This window comes from Somniosus microcephalus, chromosome 9 (assembly GCF_052327205.1).
Source record: "Somniosus microcephalus isolate GS21.2 chromosome 9, FLI_Smic_1.0, whole genome shotgun sequence".
NCBI lineage: Eukaryota > Metazoa > Chordata > Chondrichthyes > Squaliformes > Somniosidae > Somniosus > Somniosus microcephalus.
In genome coordinates this window covers 217,005,204-217,024,106 of record NC_140995.1, presented here as the reverse complement: position 1 = coordinate 217,024,106, position 18,903 = coordinate 217,005,204, and the positions used below count along the sequence as shown (strand labels likewise).

General features: G+C 44.1%; 1 protein-coding gene across 4 annotated transcripts in view; it reads left to right on the top strand.

Annotated features, from left to right (window-relative positions):
* LOC147113028 (TOG array regulator of axonemal microtubules protein 2-like) overlaps positions 1 to 18,903 on the top strand; it is a 203,889-nt gene that overhangs the window by 140,714 nt on the left and 44,272 nt on the right. For 2 of the 4 annotated variants that reach the window (XM_085997897.1, XM_085997899.1), the window contains 4 exons: positions 9,565 to 9,740; positions 11,061 to 11,134; positions 14,759 to 14,928; positions 17,300 to 17,456. In XM_085997897.1, coding sequence (XP_085854023.1) covers positions 9,565 to 9,740; positions 11,061 to 11,134; positions 14,759 to 14,928; positions 17,300 to 17,456 — 577 coding nt within the window. Of the gene's footprint in view, positions 1 to 9,564; positions 9,741 to 11,060; positions 11,142 to 12,845; positions 12,980 to 14,758; positions 14,929 to 17,299; positions 17,457 to 18,903 lie in introns of all 4 variants that reach the window. The other 2 variants (XM_085997900.1, XM_085997898.1) reach the window with 2 other exon arrangements.

The window sequence follows — 18,903 nt, the reverse complement described above, 5'->3', positions numbered from 1 at the left end:
CCTGTAATCACTCCCAGGTATCCAATATTCTATATATAAACCATCTGAACCCCTCGATTAGATTCCAGTCTGTTATCACTCCCAGGTATCCATTATTCTATATATAAACCATCTGATCCCCTCGATTAGATTCCAGTCTGTAATCACTCCCGGGTATCCATTATTCTATATATAAACCATCTGAACCCCTCGATTAGATTCCAGCCTGTAATCACTCCCGGGTATCCATTATTCTATATATAAACCACCTGAACTCCTCGATTAGATTCCAGCCTGTAATCACTCCCAGGTATCCAATATTCTATATATAAACCATCTGAACCCCTCGATTAGATTCCAGCCTGTAATCACTCCCAGGTATCCATTATTCTATATATAAACCATCTGATCCCCTCGATTAGATTCCAGCCTGTAATCACTCCCGGGTATCCATTATTCTATATATAAACCATCTGAACCCCTCGATTAGATTCCAGTCTGTAATCACTCCCAGGTATCCATTATTCTATATATTAACCACCTGAACCCCTCGATTAGATTCCAGTCTGTAATCACTCCCAGGTATCCATTATTCTATATATAAACCACCTGAACTCCTCGATTAGATTCCAGCCTGTAATCACTCCCAGGTATCCAATATTCTATATATAAACCATCTGAACCCCTCGATTAGATTCCAGTCTGTAATCACTCCCAGGTATCCATTATTCTATATATAAACCACCTGAACACCTCGATTAGATTCCAGTCTGTAATCACTCCCAGGTATCCATTATTCTATATATTAACCACCTGAACCCCTCGATTAGATTCCAGTCTGTAATCACTCCCAGGTGTCCATTATTCTATATATTAACCACCTGAACCCCTCGATTATATTCCAGTCTGTAATCACTCCCAGGTATCCATTATTCTATATATTAACCACCTGAACCCCTCGATTAGATTCCAGTCTGTAATCACTCCCAGGTATCCATTATTCTATATATAAACCACCTGAACTCCTCGATTAGATTCCAGCCTGTAATCACTCCCAGGTATCCAATATTCTATATATAAACCATCTGAACCCCTCGATTAGATTCCAGTCTGTCATCACTCCCAGGTATCCATTATTCTATATATAAACCACCTGAACTCCTCGATTAGATTCCAGCCTGTAATCACTCCCAGGTATCCAATATTCTATATATAAACCACCTGAACCCCTCGATTAGATTCCAGTCTGTAATCACTCCCAGGTATCCATTATTCTATATATAAACCACCTGAACACCTCGATTAGATTCCAGTCTGTAATCACTCCCAGGTATCCATTATTCTATATATTAACCACCTGAACCCCTCGATTAGATTCCAGTCTGTAATCACTCCCAGGTATCCATTATTCTATATATTAACCACCTGAACCCCTCGATTAGATTCCAGTCTGTAATCACTCCCAGGTATCCATTATTCTATATATAAACCACCTGAACTCCTCGATTAGATTCCAGCCTGTAATCACTCCCAGGTATCCAATATTCTATATATAAACCATCTGAACCCCTCGATTAGATTCCAGCCTGTAATCACTCCCAGGTATCCATTATTCTATATATAAACCATCTGAACCCCTTGATTAGATTCCCGCCTGTAATCACTCCCAGGTATCCATTATTCTATATATAAACCATCTGAACCCCTCGATTAGATTCCAGTCTGTAATCACTCCCAGGTATCCATTATTCTATATATAAACCATCTGAACCCCTCGATTAGATTCCAGTCTGTAATCACTCCCAGGTATCCATTATTCTATATATAAACCAACTGAACCCCTCGATTAGATTCCAGCCTGTAATCACTCCCAGGTATCCAATATTCTATATATAAACCATCTGATCCCCTCGATTAGATTCCAGTCTGTAATCACTCCCGGGTATCCATTATTCTATATATAAACCATCTGAACCCCTCGATTAGATTCCAGCCTGTAATCACTCCCGGGTATCCATTATTCTATATATAAACCATCTGATCCCCTCGATTAGATTCCAGTCTGTAATCACTCCCGGGTATCCATTATTCTATATATAAACCATCTGAACCCCTCGATTAGATTCCAGCCTGTAATCACTCCCAGGTATCCATTATTCTATATATAAACCATCTGATCCCCTCGATTAGATTCCAGCCTGTAATCACTCCCAGGTATCCATTATTCTATATATAAACCATCTGAACCCCTCGATTAGATTCCAGTCTGTAATCACTCCCGGGTATCCATTATTCTATATATAAACCACCTGAACCCCTCGATTAGATTCCAGCCTGTAATCACTCCCAGGTATCCATTATTCTATATATAAACCATCTGAACCCCTCGATTAGATTCCAGTCTGTAATCACTCCCGGGTATCCATTATTCTATATATAAACCATCTGATCCCCTCGATTAGATTCCAGTCTGTAATCACTCCCGGGTATCCATTATTCTATATATAAACCATCTGAACCCCTCGATTAGATTCCAGTCTGTAATCACTCCCAGGTATCCATTATTCTATATATAAACCACCTGAACCCCTCGATTAGATTCCAGCCTGTAATCACTCCCAGGTATCCATTATTCTATATATAAACCATCTGAACCCCTCGATTAGATTCCAGCCTGTAATCACTCCCAGGTATCCATTATTCTATATATAAACCATCTGATCCCCTCGATTAGATTCCAGCCTGTAATCACTCCCAGGTATCCATTATTCTATATATAAACCATCTGATCCCCTCGATTAGATTCCAGCCTGTAATCACTCCCAGGTATCCATTATTCTATATATAAACCATCTGAACCCCTCGATTAGATTCCAGTCTGTAATCACTCCCAGGTATCCATTATTCTATATATTAACCACCTGAACCCCTCGATTAGATTCCAGTCTGTAATCACTCCCAGGTATCCATTATTCTATATATAAACCATCTGAACCCCTCGATTAGATTCCAGTCTGTAATCACTCCCGGGTATCCATTATTCTATATATTAACCACCTGAACCCCTCGATTAGATTCCAGTCTGTAATCACTCCCAGGTATCCATTATTCTATATATAAACCACCTGAACTCCTCGATTAGATTCCAGCCTGTAATCACTCCCAGGTATCCAATATTCTATATATAAACCATCTGAACCCCTCGATTAGATTCCAGTCTGTAATCACTCCCAGGTATCCATTATTCTATATATAAACCATCTGAACCCCTCGATTAGATTCCAGTCTGTAATCACTCCCAGGTATCCATTATTCTATATATAAACCACCTGAACCCCTCGATTAGATTCCAGTCTGTAATCACTCCCAGGTATCCATTATTCTATATATAAACCATCTGAACCCCTCGATTAGATTCCAGCCTGTAATCACTCCCAGCTATCCATTATTCTATATATAAACCATCTGAACCCCTCGATTAGATTCCAGTCTGTAATCTCTCCCGGGTATCCATTATTCTATATATAAACCATCTGAACCTCTCGATTAGATTCCAGTCTGTAATCACTCCCAGGTATCCATTATTCTATATATAAACCATCTGAACCCCTCGATTAGATTCCAGTCTGTAATCACTCCCGGGTATCCATTATTCTATATATAAACCATCTGATCCCCTCGATTAGATTCCAGTCTGTAATCACTCCCAGGTATCCATTATTCTATATATAAACCACCTGAACCCCTCGATTAGATTCCAGTCTGTAATCACTCCCAGGTATCCATTATTCTATATATAAACCACCTGAACCCCTCGATTAGATTCCAGCCTGTAATCACTCCCAGGTATCCATTATTCTATATATAAACCATCTGAACCTCTCGATTAGATTCCAATCTGTAATCACTCCCAGGTATCCATTATTCTATATATAAACCATCTGAACCCCTCGATTAGATTCCAGTCTGTAATCACTCCCAGGTATCCATTATTCTATATATAAACCATCTGAACCTCTCGATTAGATTCCAGTCTGTAATCACTCCCAGGTATCCATTATTCTATATATAAACCATCTGATCCCCTCGATTAGATTCCAGTCTGTAATCACTCCCAGGTATCCATTATTCTATATATAAACCACCTGAACCCCTCGATTAGATTCCAGTCTGTAATCACTCCCGGGTATCCATTATTCTATATATAAACCATCTGAACCCCTCGATTAGATTCCAGTCTGTAATCACTCCCAGGTATCCATTATTCTATATATAAACCATCTGAACCTCTCGATTAGATTCCAGTCTGTAATCACTCCCAGGTATCCATTATTCTATATATAAACCATCTGAACCCCTCGATTAGATTCCAGTCTGTAATCACTCCCAGGTATCCATTATTCTATATATAAACCATCTGATCCCCTCGATTAGATTCCAGCCTGTAATCACTCCCAGGTATCCATTATTCTATATATAAACCACCTGAACCCCTCGATTAGATTCCAGCCTGTAATCACTCCCAGGTATCCATTATTCTATATATAAACCATCTGATCCCCTCGATTAGATTCCAGCCTGTAATCACTCCCAGGTATCCATTATTCTATATATAAACCACCTGAACCCCTCGATTAGATTCCAGTCTGTAATCACTCCCAGGTATCCATTATTCTATATATAAACCATCTGATCCCCTCGATTAGATTCCAGCCTGTAATCACTCCCAGGTATCCATTATTCTATATATAAACCATCTGATCCCCTCGATTAGATTCCAGTCTGTAATCACTCCCAGGTATCCATTATTCTATATATAAACCATCTGATCCCCTCGATTAGATTCCAGCCTGTAATCACTCCCAGGTATCCATTATTCTATATATAAACCATCTGAACACCTCGATTAGATTCCAGTCTGTAATCACTCCCAGGTATCCATTATTCTATATATAAACCATCTGAACCCCTCGATTAGATTCCAGTCTGTAATCACTCCCAGGTATCCATTATTCTATTTATAAACCATCTGAACCTCTCGATTAGATTCCAGTCTGTAATCACTCCCAGGTATCCATTATTCTATTTATAAACCATCTGAACCCCTCGATTAGATTCCAGTCTGTAATCACTCCCAGGTATCCATTATTCTATATATAAACCATCTGAACCTCTCGATTAGATTCCAGTCTGTAATCACTCCCGGGTATCCATTATTCTATATATAAACCATCTGATCCCCTCGATTAGATTCCAGCCTGTAATCACTCCCGGGTATCCATTATTCTATATATAAACCATCTGAACCCCTCGATTAGATTCCAGTCTGTAATCACTCCCGGGTATCCATTATTCTATATATTAACCACCTGAACCCCTCGATTAGATTCCAGTCTGTAATCACTCCCAGGTATCCATTATTCTATATATAAACCACCTGAACTCCTCGATTAGATTCCAGCCTGTAATCACTCCCAGGTATCCAATATTCTATATATAAACCATCTGAACCCCTCGATTAGATTCCAGTCTGTAATCACTCCCAGGTATCCATTATTCTATATATAAACCATCTGATCCCCTCGATTAGATTCCAGTCTGTAATCACTCCCGGGTATCCATTATTCTATATATAAACCATCTGAACCCCTCGATTAGATTCCAGCCTGTAATCACTCCCAGGTATCCATTATTCTATATATAAACCATCGGATCCCCTCGATTAGATTCCAGCCTGTAATCACTCCCGGGTATCCATTATTCTATATATAAACCATCTGAACCCCTCGATTAGATTCCAGTCTGTAATCACTCCCAGGTATCCATTATTCTATATATTAACCACCTGAACCCCTCGATTAGATTCCAGTCTGTAATCACTCCCAGGTATCCATTATTCTATATATAAACCACCTGAACTCCTCGATTAGATTCCAGCCTGTAATCACTCCCAGGTATCCAATATTCTATATATAAACCATCTGAACCCCTCGATTAGATTCCAGTCTGTAATCACTCCCAGGTATCCAATATTCTATATATAAACCACCTGAACACCTCGATTAGATTCCAGTCTGTAATCACTCCCAGGTATCCATTATTCTATATATTAACCACCTGAACCCCTCGATTAGATTCCAGTCTGTAATCACTCCCAGGTATCCATTATTCTATATATTAACCACCTGAACCCCTCGATTAGATTCCAGTCTGTAATCACTCCCAGGTATCCATTATTCTATATATTAACCACCTGAACCCCTCGATTAGATTCCAGTCTGTAATCACTCCCAGGTATCCATTATTCTATATATAAACCACCTGAACTCCTCGATTTGATTCCAGCCTGTAATCACTCCCAGGTATTCAATATTCTATATATAAACCATCTGAACCCCTCGATTAGATTCCAGTCTGTAATCACTCCCAGGTATCCATTATTCTATATATAAACCACCTGAACACCTCGATTAGATTCCAGTCTGTAATCACTCCCAGGTATCCATTATTCTATATATTAACCACCTGAACCCCTCGATTAGATTCCAGTCTGTAATCACTCCCGGGTATCCATTATTCTATATATAAACCACCTGAACACCTCGATTAGATTCCAGTCTGTAATCACTCCCAGGTATCCATTATTCTATATATTAACCACCTGAACCCCTCGATTAGATTCCAGTCTGTAATCACTCCCAGGTATCCATTATTCTATATATAAACCACCTGAACACCTCGATTAGATTCCAGTCTGTAATCACTCCCAGGTATCCATTATTCTATATATTAACCACCTGAGCCCCTCGATTAGATTCCAGTCTGTAATCACTCCCAGGTATCCATTATTCTATATATAAACCATCTGAACCCCTCGATTAGATTCCAGCCTGTAATCACTCCCAGGTATCCATTATTCTATATATAAACCATCTGAACCCCTCGATTAGATTCCAGTCTGTAATCACTCCCAGGTATCCATTATTCTATATATAAACCATCTGAACCCCTCGATTAGATTCCAGTCTGTAATCATTCCCAGGTATCCATTATTCTATATATAAACCATCTGATCCCCTCGATTAGATTCCAGTCTGTAATCACTCCCAGGTATCCATTATTCTATATATAAACCATCTGAACCCCTCGATTAGATTCCAGTCTGTAATCATTCCCAGGTATCCATTATTCTATATATAAACCATCTGAACCCCTCGATTAGATTCCAGTCTGTAATCACTCCCAGGTATCCATTATTCTATATATAAACCAACTGAACCCCTCGATTAGATTCCAGCCTGTAATCACTCCCAGGTATCCATTATTCTATATATAAACCATCTGATCCCCTCGATTAGATTCCAGTCTGTAATCACTCCCAGGTATCCATTATTCTATATATAAACCATCTGAACCCCTCGATTAGATTCCAGTCTGTAATCACTCCCAGGTATCCATTATTCTATATATAAACCATCTGAACCCCTCGATTAGATTCCAGCCTGTAATCACTCCCAGGTATCCATTATTCTATATATAAACCATCTGATCCCCTCGATTAGATTCCAGCCTGTAATCCCTCCCAGGTATCCATTATTCTATATATAAACCATCTGAACCCCTCGATTAGATTCCAGTCTGTAATCACTCCCGGGTATCCATTATTCTATATATAAACCACCTGAACCCCTCGATTAGATTCCAGCCTGTAATCACTCCCAGGTATCCATTATTCTATATATAAACCATCTGAACCCCTCGATTAGATTCCAGTCTGTAATCACTCCCGGGTATCCATTATTCTATATATAAACCATCTGATCCCCTCGATTAGATTCCAGTCTGTAATCACTCCCGGGTATCCATTATTCTATATATAAACCATCTGAACCCCTCGATTAGATTCCAGTCTGTAATCACTCCCAGGTATCCATTATTCTATATATAAACCACCTGAACCCCTCGATTAGATTCCAGCCTGTAATCACTCCCAGGTATCCATTATTCTATATATAAACCATCTGAACCCCTCGATTAGATTCCAGCCTGTAATCACTCCCAGGTATCCATTATTCTATATATAAACCATCTGATCCCCTCGATTAGATTCCAGCCTGTAATCACTCCCAGGTATCCATTATTCTATATATAAACCATCTGATCCCCTCGATTAGATTCCAGCCTGTAATCACTCCCAGGTATCCATTATTCTATATATAAACCATCTGAACCCCTCGATTAGATTCCAGTCTGTAATCACTCCCAGGTATCCATTATTCTATATATTAACCACCTGAACCCCTCGATTAGATTCCAGTCTGTAATCACTCCCAGGTATCCATTATTCTATATATAAACCATCTGAACCCCTCGATTAGATTCCAGCCTGTAATCACTCCCAGGTATCCATTATTCTATATATAAACCATCTGATCCCCTCGATTAGATTCCAGTCTGTAATCACTCCCGGGTATCCATTATTCTATATATTAACCACCTGAACCCCTCGATTAGATTCCAGTCTGTAATCACTCCCAGGTATCCATTATTCTATATATAAACCACCTGAACTCCTCGATTAGATTCCAGCCTGTAATCACTCCCAGGTATCCAATATTCTATATATAAACCATCTGAACCCCTCGATTAGATTCCAGTCTGTAATCACTCCCAGGTATCCATTATTCTATATATAAACCATCTGAACCCCTCGATTAGATTCCAGTCTGTAATCACTCCCAGGTATCCATTATTCTATATATAAACCACCTGAACCCCTCGATTAGATTCCAGTCTGTAATCACTCCCAGGTATCCATTATTCTATATATAAACCATCTGAACCCCTCGATTAGATTCCAGTCTGTAATCACTCCCAGGTATCCATTATTCTATATATAAACCATCTGAACCCCTCGATTAGATTCCAGCCTGTAATCGCTCCCGGGTATCCATTATTCTATATATAAACCATCTGAACCCCTCGATTAGATTCCAGTCTGTAATCACTCCCAGGTATCCATTATTCTATATATAAACCATCTGAACCCCTCGATTAGATTCCAGCCTGTAATCGCTCCCGGGTATCCATTATTCTATATATAAACCATCTGAACCCCTCGATTAGATTCCAGTCTGTAATCACTCCCGGGTATCCATTATTCTATATATAAACCATCTGAACCCCTCGATTAGATTCCAGCCTGTAATCACTCCCGGGTATCCATTATTCTATATATAAACCATCTGAACCCCTCGATTAGATTCCAGCCTGTAATCACTCCCGGGTATCCATTATTCTATATATAAACCATCTGAACCCCTCGATTAGATTCCAGCCTGTAATCACTCCCGGGTATCCATTATTCTATATATAAACCATCTGAACCTCTCGATTAGATTCCAGTCTGTAATCACTCCCGTGTATCCATTATTATTCTATATATAAACCATCTGAACCTCTCGATTAGATTCCAGTCTGTAATCACTCCCGGGTATCCATTATTCTATATATAAACCACCTGAACCCCTCGATTAGATTCCAGTCTGTAGTCTGGGGATCCATTGTTCTTTGTTTATTTTCTAGGTTAAGGTCTCCCTTCAGCATCTGCGGAGTAGCGCTGAGAAGAAGCGGAAGTTGCTGGGCGCCAGTTTATCTCAGTCTTCTTTTAAGTTGCCAAGTTCAGCGGGGAACAACTTCCAGCTGCTGCCTTCCAGACATGTGCAGCCAGAAGCCCAGACGCAGACGCTCCATGTCACGCTGTAAGGGACTGAGGACCACCAGTCCATATATTCATTAAATTCAGTGTTTACTGTTACTAACCCATTATACTCCATGTATTGTGTGAGGTAATCCTTCCCCCCAACCCTAGTGCCCAGCTGTAGTCCCAGCGTGCTCACTCCAAAACAGAGCGGAATAGTTTATTACATTTACCCTACTCCAATCACCTTTTGTGCTCATCAAGGTGAGGAATATCATTGTTGGAAAACAGAACACGCTGCTACGATTTGCACCCAACCAGCATTCTAGGATCAGGCATGGCAGGACCAGATGCAATGTACAGCACTCACTCCTCTGCCCTAAGGCCAACCTCAGAAGGGCACCCCGCCCCTGCACTGCCACAATTCAAATATTCCCATTACACACACCAGCCGGCGTCATGGCCTCTCTGAGTGAGACTGCCGAGAATCAGAGTCAAGGCTGCTTCATTAGTCGTGCACTTTTACAGCCATCAGACAATGGAGACTTGATGGCGTTAGGACCCAGACACCATTTTAATCGGCAAATAGGCAGGGCGCCTGGTCGCTGCTGTGTCGCTCAGCCAACGCTGCGGGGGGGAGGGGGGAAGTTTCGTGTCGGCGTGGGGGGGGGTGGGGGCAGCAGCGCAGAGTGCGTGTCGATTTAAGGCCCGGGCGAGGTGGATTAAAACCACCCCCACCCTTGGCCTGCAGGAAGAAGAGGCTTCTGTAGGTTAAGTGTTAAACCTTTTTTTTTAGTGGGGGCCAGGACGAGCAGGAGTGCATCTTTGGGTATCCACAGGGAACATCTGGGCCTCTGCAATGACATCTGCTGCCCCAGGGGAGACCCTGGCGAACCCCCCACCCCCCCCCGCTCTCTGCGACATACCTGGTCGTCGGCCCGTGGGCTCCGAGCTGCTCGATCTTCTACTGCTGCCAGCCAACCAGCTGCCTCGTTACGCCCGTTCCGGGCGGGCAGCTGGCCAGCAGGATGTGAACGAGGCCCAGGAGTTAAAATACCCCGGGCCTCAGATTGATTACATTGGGGGGAGTGGGTGCATGGTTGATGCTCTCCTCGCCCCAACCGTCCACCCGAAACCCACTTCAAGTTAAAGTTCCCCCTGGTGTCAATCACAAGGTCAGGTCCAGCAATGTTTTTTGACTCTCTCTCTCTCTTCCCGTACTCTTCCCCCATCAATTTGTTTTCGCTAAATATCTCTTGCTTATTTTACATAAATTTTAGTTTTGTTCATCTTCAGGGTGAGCATACCAGCGTCACCTTTCCATTTTTACACTTATTTAGACACACATTAGTGTAAAACTGTTGTCTTTCTTTCTTGTTAGGTCCCCCTTGGAGAGAGACACAGTCACTCAGGGGCTGAGCACAGGTTCTGAAGAGCAGGATCCACAGCCTCCAGGTAGGATTCTCTTTCTTCATTTCACTTCTACAGAAGAACATAAGAAATAGGAGCAGGAGTAAGCCATCCGGCCCTCGAGCCTGCTCCGTCATTTAGTAAGATCATGGCTGATCTTCTACCTCAACTCCACTTTCCCGCCCTATCCCCATATCCCTTGATTCCCTTAGTGCCCAAAAATCTATCGATCTCAGTCTTGAATATGCTCAATGACTGGGGTAGAGAATGCCAAAGATGCATTTGCTCTTGTTTCTCTCCCCCTAGGACTGCCGCCTCTGCACAGGCTCGAAGAAGGAAAGCAGGCAAGCACGTTGTGGGCTCCTCCATGTCTTCCCAGGCACCACGGGATAGAATTTTGACTTGCTGCTTGGGTGTAAAGCTGGCTTTCGGGGTCGGCTGCTCAATCTGGAAACCGCCCGATATCAATGGGAACGAAAATCGGGCAGTTTCTCAATTGAGACATAACCAATCAAAGAAGTGCTGCATGGAACTCAGGCATATAGTCAATCTATCTATACATCTCAAAGACTTGTGTCTAGTGCACACCCATATTTCTAAATATAAAATAAAAGAAAGACATTATTTCCTGCTGGTTCTAAGATCTTGCCAACCTGCTCTCTCCCCAGGGCAGCAGCCAGGGATTTACAATTACCCTCTAACTTGCCAATGTTTATCCCTCAATCAGCATCACTAAAGAAAACAGATTATCTGGTCATTATCACATTGTTGTTTGTGGGATCTTGCTGTGTGCAAATTGGCTGCCGCGTTTCCTACATTACAACAGTGACTACACTTCAAAAGTACTTAATTGGCTGTAAAGTGCTTTGGGATGTCGCGAGGTCGTAAAAGGCACTATATAAATGCAAGACTTTATTTCTGTTTTTTAACTGACATCAGGGTTGGCCTGTTTAGACCGCTTGCACGCTAATGGCTTTCAAGGGACAAGCCAGCTTAAACACAACACCGCCTTAACAGCTAAACATCCCAAGCAGACCTCAATCACTGTGAGCAATGCCACGGAAGATAAGCTAGTCTCTTCTGAGTTTTGATGACACGGCTGAGACAGAAGGCTTGCTGCATGAGGGCTTTTGTGCATCAAGTTACATCCCATTGCACACTGCTGTTGACATATCAGAGTACCCAACGACTGCCCCATCCTATCATTACAATGTATAATGCTCAAATACCGCAACTTAATAAACTTGCCAGAATTGGCCCCATTAAGATAATGGCTCAGGAAGAGAAGTATTTTTTATTTAATTACAGCTGACAGTAAAGATGACGTATGATGAAAGGCTGAGCAGGTTGGGCCTATACTCATTGGAGTTTAGAAGAATGAGAGGTGATCTTATTGAAACATATAAGATTCTGAGGGGGATTGACAGAGTGGATGTCTCCCTAGTGGGGGTATCTAGAACTAGGGGGCATAGTTTCAGAATAAGGGGTCGCCCATTTAAGACGGAGATGAGGAGGAATTTATTCTCTCAGAGGGTCGTGAATCTTTGGAATTCTTTACTCGAGAGAGCTGTGGAGGCGGAGTCACTGAATATATTCAAGGCGGAGATTGACAGACATTTGAACTACATGGAGTCGAGGGGTACGGGGAGAGAGCGGGAAAGTGGCGTTGAGGACAAGATTGGATCAGCCATGATCTTATTGAATGGCGGAGCAGGCTCGAGGGGCCGATTGGCCGACTCCTGTTCCTGTTTCTATGTTCTTATGACTCCGCCACAGAACTGAAAGAGGATAAGAAGAGCAGGAACCGAGTGAAATCTGCTCCTATGACTGAGGGAGAGACATTGCAGGAGGACACGAGCTCTCCTCAAACTACAAACCGTCGCAGCACTGGTGAGATTTACGTATGGATAACCAGGCTGTGGGAGAGCTGATCAGGGTAGATTTCCATCTTTACTGTTCGGGCATTATGCATCGTCTGGGTGGAACACAGAAAGGAACGTGTGGCATGAAGGTTGGAATGCTGGGAACAGATCCGGCCGGATATTGAAAGGTTGGGTGAACTTCCCCACCAGACTTTCCTTTCTGAGCTGCACCAAGGTGACGCTTAACCCCCAGGTGAAAATTATACCAAACCAGGGGAGATATTTTCTTCTTAACCCAATATTTTTTGTGCCCGTTAATGGCCACCGATCAAAATGGCAGCGGGACTTGATATTTCCGTGGGCAAAACATTAGTGAGAATGGCAGTAGACCGGCCAATCACATGAGAGGACGTCTGTCATAATGCTCCTTTCATACTTGTCAAGCCACTTAAGCTGGTGCTTAACCAGTGCAAGGTTTTAGTAACCCAGCCGTGGAACATGTACCATACGGTTCCTCGAAAATTGGTAGGAAATCCCAACTTACCCAGAAGGCAATGCATCAGTGGAGCAACCCCTGATAACATTGTGTTCGAGGCACTGAGTGCGACATCAGAGTCTCATGTTACAGGGCGAGGCAATGGGCTAAAGCTACTTCCACACAATCAAAATTATAATGATAGAATTTGAGCACTTGTAAATGGTCCTTAGTAAATGTCAGTGTTTCATACCAATTTCAGTATATAATTTAGAGATGTTCCTTTAAAAATCAGTTTCTGACAACCTGTCAATAGCCCAACTGGTTTGAGGCAGGCTGCTCCAGTCAGGAGGCTGAAGATGGATTCACCACCCCATTCCCACTCGGACCTCACCGTCCTCGGCCTCTTGCATTGTTCCACGGAAGCTCAGCGTAAGCTCGAGGAACAGCACCTCATCTTCCGATTAGGCACTTTACAGCCTTCTGGACTCAATATCGAGTTCAACAATTTCAGATCATAACTTCGGCCCCTATTACATTTTTACTTATATTTTTTATCCACACCTTTGTTTTGGCCTTTCCCCTCCCCCCCGTTTCTTTTTTTTCTCTCTCTCACATGGCAGCTGTCTCCCATTCTGCCAGCGTATTTCACACCTAATCTAGAGCTTCTTTTGTCTCCACTTGTCCTATCACTGTCTCGTCTCGTTTTGAATACCTCTTAATGTCTCTTTTCTCTTTTGTTCTCTCCCAGCCTGGCCTCTTAATCCATTTCATTTCCTGTGCTTCTTTAGTCTTGACAAAGGGGTTTTCACCCGAAACGTTGACTCTATTTTCTCTCCACGGATGTCACCTGGCCTGCTGAGTTTTCCAGCATTTTCTGTTGTTATATTGAAGATGGAGAGTTGTGAGCAAAATGTTGCTGTGGATGTTTTTTTAAATGTAATAAAGTTATTGCTTTTCCTTGAATCTTGTGTTAACAAGTTTCAAACAAGAACTTTACATCTTTAATTATACAAATTTGTTTATTTGTAGCCATTCCAGGATTGATAGGGTTAAAGAGCGCTTCTCACCTGATTAGCAAAATCCCCCACAGATTGACTGTCTAGGGTGCAGTTGCTAATGTTGGGCCTTGTTTGCTAGCGCTGGTAACAGGCCCTTAAGGGGTTGTTTGAGAGGTTGGGTGCCAGGAGCCTGCTACTGTCCGTTCCTATAAATAGGCCCCAAGTCAGGGTCAAAGCTGTTTTACAAAAGAAAATATCAGAGCTGAACAATAATCTGGGAAAAGCACCGATAGCTCTTCCCTTCCGCTGATTCTTTCTGCCATCACTCCAGCAGGACGCTGTCCAGTCCAAAACGCACCATCAGCGGCTGAGAAGGACAAAGGTAAAGGGTCGCCGCCGAGCCAGACTACGGTCATCTCATTCAGTCTGGGCACGGAGCTGGGTCCAGACATGAGCAGACAGGACCCAGTGGAGGATGAGGAAACAGAGAATGAAGGGAGGGTGAGTAGGATGGCAATCTGATTGAAGGTGACATTGTTACTTCAAATTAGAATCTTACAGCACAGAAGGAGGCCATTCGGCCCATCGTGCATCTGCCGACTCTTTGAAAGAGATGATGCAATTAGTCAATGATTTGGATGAGGGAACCAAATGTAATATTTCCAAGTTGGCTGATGACACGAAACTAGGTGGGATTGTGAGTTGTGAGGAGGATGCAAAGAGGCTTCAAGGCAATTTAGACAAGTTGAGTGAGTGGGCAAATGCATGGCAGATGCAGTATAACGTGGATAAATGTGAAATTATCCACTTCAGTAGGAAAAACAGAAAGGCAAAGTATTATTTAAATGATGATAGATTGGGAAATGTTGATGTACAGAGGGACCTGGGTGTCCTTGTACACCAGTCACTGAAAGCAAACATGCAGGTGCAGCAAGCAGTTAGGAAGGCAAATGGTATGTTGGCCTTCATTGCAAGAGGATTTGAGTACAGGAGCAAGGCCTACTACAGTTATACAGGGCCTTGGTGAGACCACACCTGGAGTAATGTGTGCAGTTTTGGTCTCCTTACCTAAAAAAGGATATACTTGCTATAGAGGGAGTGCAGCGAAGGTTCACCAGACTGATTCCTGGGATGGCAGGACTGTCGTATGAGGAGAGATTGGGTCGACTAGGCCTGTATTCACTAGAGTTTAGAAGAATGAGAGGGGATCTCATTGAAACGTGTAAAATTCTGACAGGGCTAGACAGATTGGATGCCGGGAAGATGTTTCCCCTGGCTGGGGGCTATAGAACGAGGGGTCACAGTCTCAGGATACGAGGTAGGACATTTAGGACTGAGATGAAGAGAAATTTCTTCACTCAGAAGGTGGTGAACCTGTGGAATTCTCTACCACAGAAGGCTGTGGAGGCCAAGTCACTGAATATATTTAAGAAGAAGATAGATAGATTTCTAGACACAAAAGGCATCAAGGGGTATGGGGAGAGCGCAGGAATATGGTATTGAGATAGAGGATCAGCCATGATCATATTGAATGGCGGAGCAGGCTCGAAGGGCCGAATGGCCTACTCCTGCTCCTATTTTTCTATGTTTCTAATCCCACTCCTCTGTTCTTTCCCCATGGCCCTGCGAATTTTTCCTTTTCAAGTATTTATCCAATTCACTTTTGAAAGTTACTGTTGAATCTGCTTCCTCTACCCTTTCAGGCAGTGCATGCCAGATCAGAAAAACAGAACCATTTCCTACATCTTAGAAACTGAATGGGGTAGAAGGGCAAGCGATCTAGGGATACAGGTTAACAAATCATTAACAGCAGCATCACTGGTTATCAAAGCAATTAAAAATACTAACAAAGCACTAGGGTTTATTTCTAGGGGTATAGAATTCAAAAGCAGTGAAGTTATGTGAAACTTGTATCGGACCCTGGTCAGGCTGTACTTGGCGTACTGTGCACAGTTCTGGTCTCCATACCATAAAAAGGACATAGAAGCACTGGAGGAAGTGCAAAAAAGATTTACAAGTATGGTACCACAACTGAGAGATTAGAGGAAACCTGATAGAGGTCTTTCAAATTATGAATGGGTTGTATAGAGTAGATGTGGAGAGAATGTTTCCACTTGTGGGAGAATCCAAAACTAGGGGCCATGAATACAAGTTATTTACTAATAAATCCAATAGGGAAATAAGGAGAAATGTCTTTATTCAGGGAGTGGTTAGAATGTGGAACTCGCTACCACAGGAAGTGGTTGAGCCAAATAGGTTAGATGCTTTCAAAAGGAAACTAGATGAGTACATGAGAGGAAAGGGATTAGAAAGATATGCTGAAAGGCTGAGATAAGGTAGATGGAATGGGAGGAGACCTCATGTGAAGTATAAACACCAGCACAGACTAGTTGGACCGAATGCCCTGTGTCTGTGCAGTATATTTTATGTAATTCTATTCAGTGTCTGCTGTTGGGAAGTCTTAAAACAGAAGATCATAAATAAAAGCAAAAAGCTATATGGCCCATTGAGGCTGATGCCTCCAGTATTCTAACACAAACTGGGTTTTAGTCTGTCGTCAATGGTTTTTGTCTTTGCTGCCAGATTATTCCACAACAGTTCTCACTCTAAATGAAGACGTTCTTCCTGAGACCTGTTCTAAATGTGCTGCACTTTCCCTGGATAGTAAGGCACCCTTGACTAAGTAATTAAACCCACAGATAACACAGTGCTGGTCACTCCATTGGTCATTGGATCTATGGTGTCGATGGTATGGAGTTTTCATTTTGTAACTTCGTTGGCAGTGCGGTGAAATCCCGGTTTACGCACGTGAATGGAAATTCCAGGCCTAAGAGTTTCGACACTACATCTGTTTTTCCCTCTAATTTGCCAGTTATGCCACGTGACGATCTCAAAGTCTGCGCAGGAGAAGATGCGCCAGAAGCGAAGGGAAGAGATGGAGCAGCGACAGCAACAGAAAGAAAGAGAACTGACGCAGCAGCTGAGGGACCGACTGCAGGGTATCGACACTCGCAGTGTCGCTCTCCCTGGTAACCAGGCGGGGGTTGGGGGGGAGATTGGGAGGGGAGATTTAGGGGAGAGGGAGGGGAGATTTGGGGGAGATATTGGGGAGAAGGGGAAGTTTGGGGGAGAGATTGGGGAGGAAGGGGAGATTTGGGGGAGAGATTGGGGAGGAAGGGGAGATTTGGGGGATGGGAAGGGGAGGGGGAGATTTGGGGGATGGGAAGGGGAGGGGGAGATTTGGGGGATGGGAAGGGGAGGGGGAGATTTGGGGGATGGGAAGGGGAGGGGGAGATTTGGGGGATGGGAAGGGGAGGGGGAGATTTGGGGGATGGGAAGGGGAGGGGGAGATTTGGGGGATGGGAAGGGGAGGGGGAGATTTGGGGGATGGGAAGGGGAGGGGGAGATTTGGGGGATGGGAAGGGGAGGGGGAGATTTGGGGGATGGGAAGGGGAGGGGGAGATTTGGGGGATGGGAAGGGGAGGGGGAGATTTGGGGGATGGGAAGGGGAGGGGGAGATTTGGGGGATGGGAAGGGGGAGATTTGGGGGATGGGGAGGGGGAGATTTGGGGGATGGGGAGGGGGAGATTTTGGGGAGGGGGAGATTTGGGGGATGGGGAGATTTGGGGGATGGGGAGATTTGGGGGATGGGGAGGGGGAGATTTGGGGGATGGGGAGGGGGAGATTTGGGGGATGGGGAGGGGGAGATTTGGGGGATGGGGAGGGGGAGATTTGGGGGATGGGAAGGGGAGATTTGGGGGAAGGGGAGATTTGGGGGATGGGGAGGGGGAGGTTTGGGGGATGGGAAGGGGAGGGGGAGATTTGGGGGATGGGGAGGGGGAGGTTTGGGGGATGGGAAGGGGAGGGGGAGATTTGGGGGATGGGGAGGGGGAGATTTGGGGGATGGGGAGGGGGAGGTTTGGGGGATGGGAAGGGGAGGGGGAGGTTTGGGGGATGGGAAGGGGAGGGGGAGATTTGGGGGATGGGAAGGGGAGGGGGAGATTTGGGGGATGGGAGGGGGAGATTTGGGGGATGGGAGGGGGAGATTTGGGGGATGGGAAGGGGAGGGGGAGATTTGGGGGATGGGAGGGGGAGATTTGGGGGATGGGAAGGGGAGGGGGAGATTTGGGGGATGGGAAGGGGAGGGGGAGATTTGGGGGATGGGAAGGGGAGGGGGAGATTTGGGGGATGGGAAGGGGAGGGGGAGATTTGGGGGATGGGAAGGGGAGGGGGCGATTTGGGGGATGGGAAGGGGAGGGGGAGATTTGGGGGGTGGGAAGGGGAGGGGGAGATTTGGGGGATGGGAAGGGGAGGGGGAGATTTGGGGGATGGGAAGGGGAGGGGGAGATTTGGGGGATGGGAAGGGGAGGGGGAGATTTGGGGGATGGGAAGGGGAGGGGGAGATTTGGGGGATGGGAAGGGGAGGGGGAGATTTGGGGGATGGGAAGGGGAGGGGGAGATTTGGGGGATGGGAAG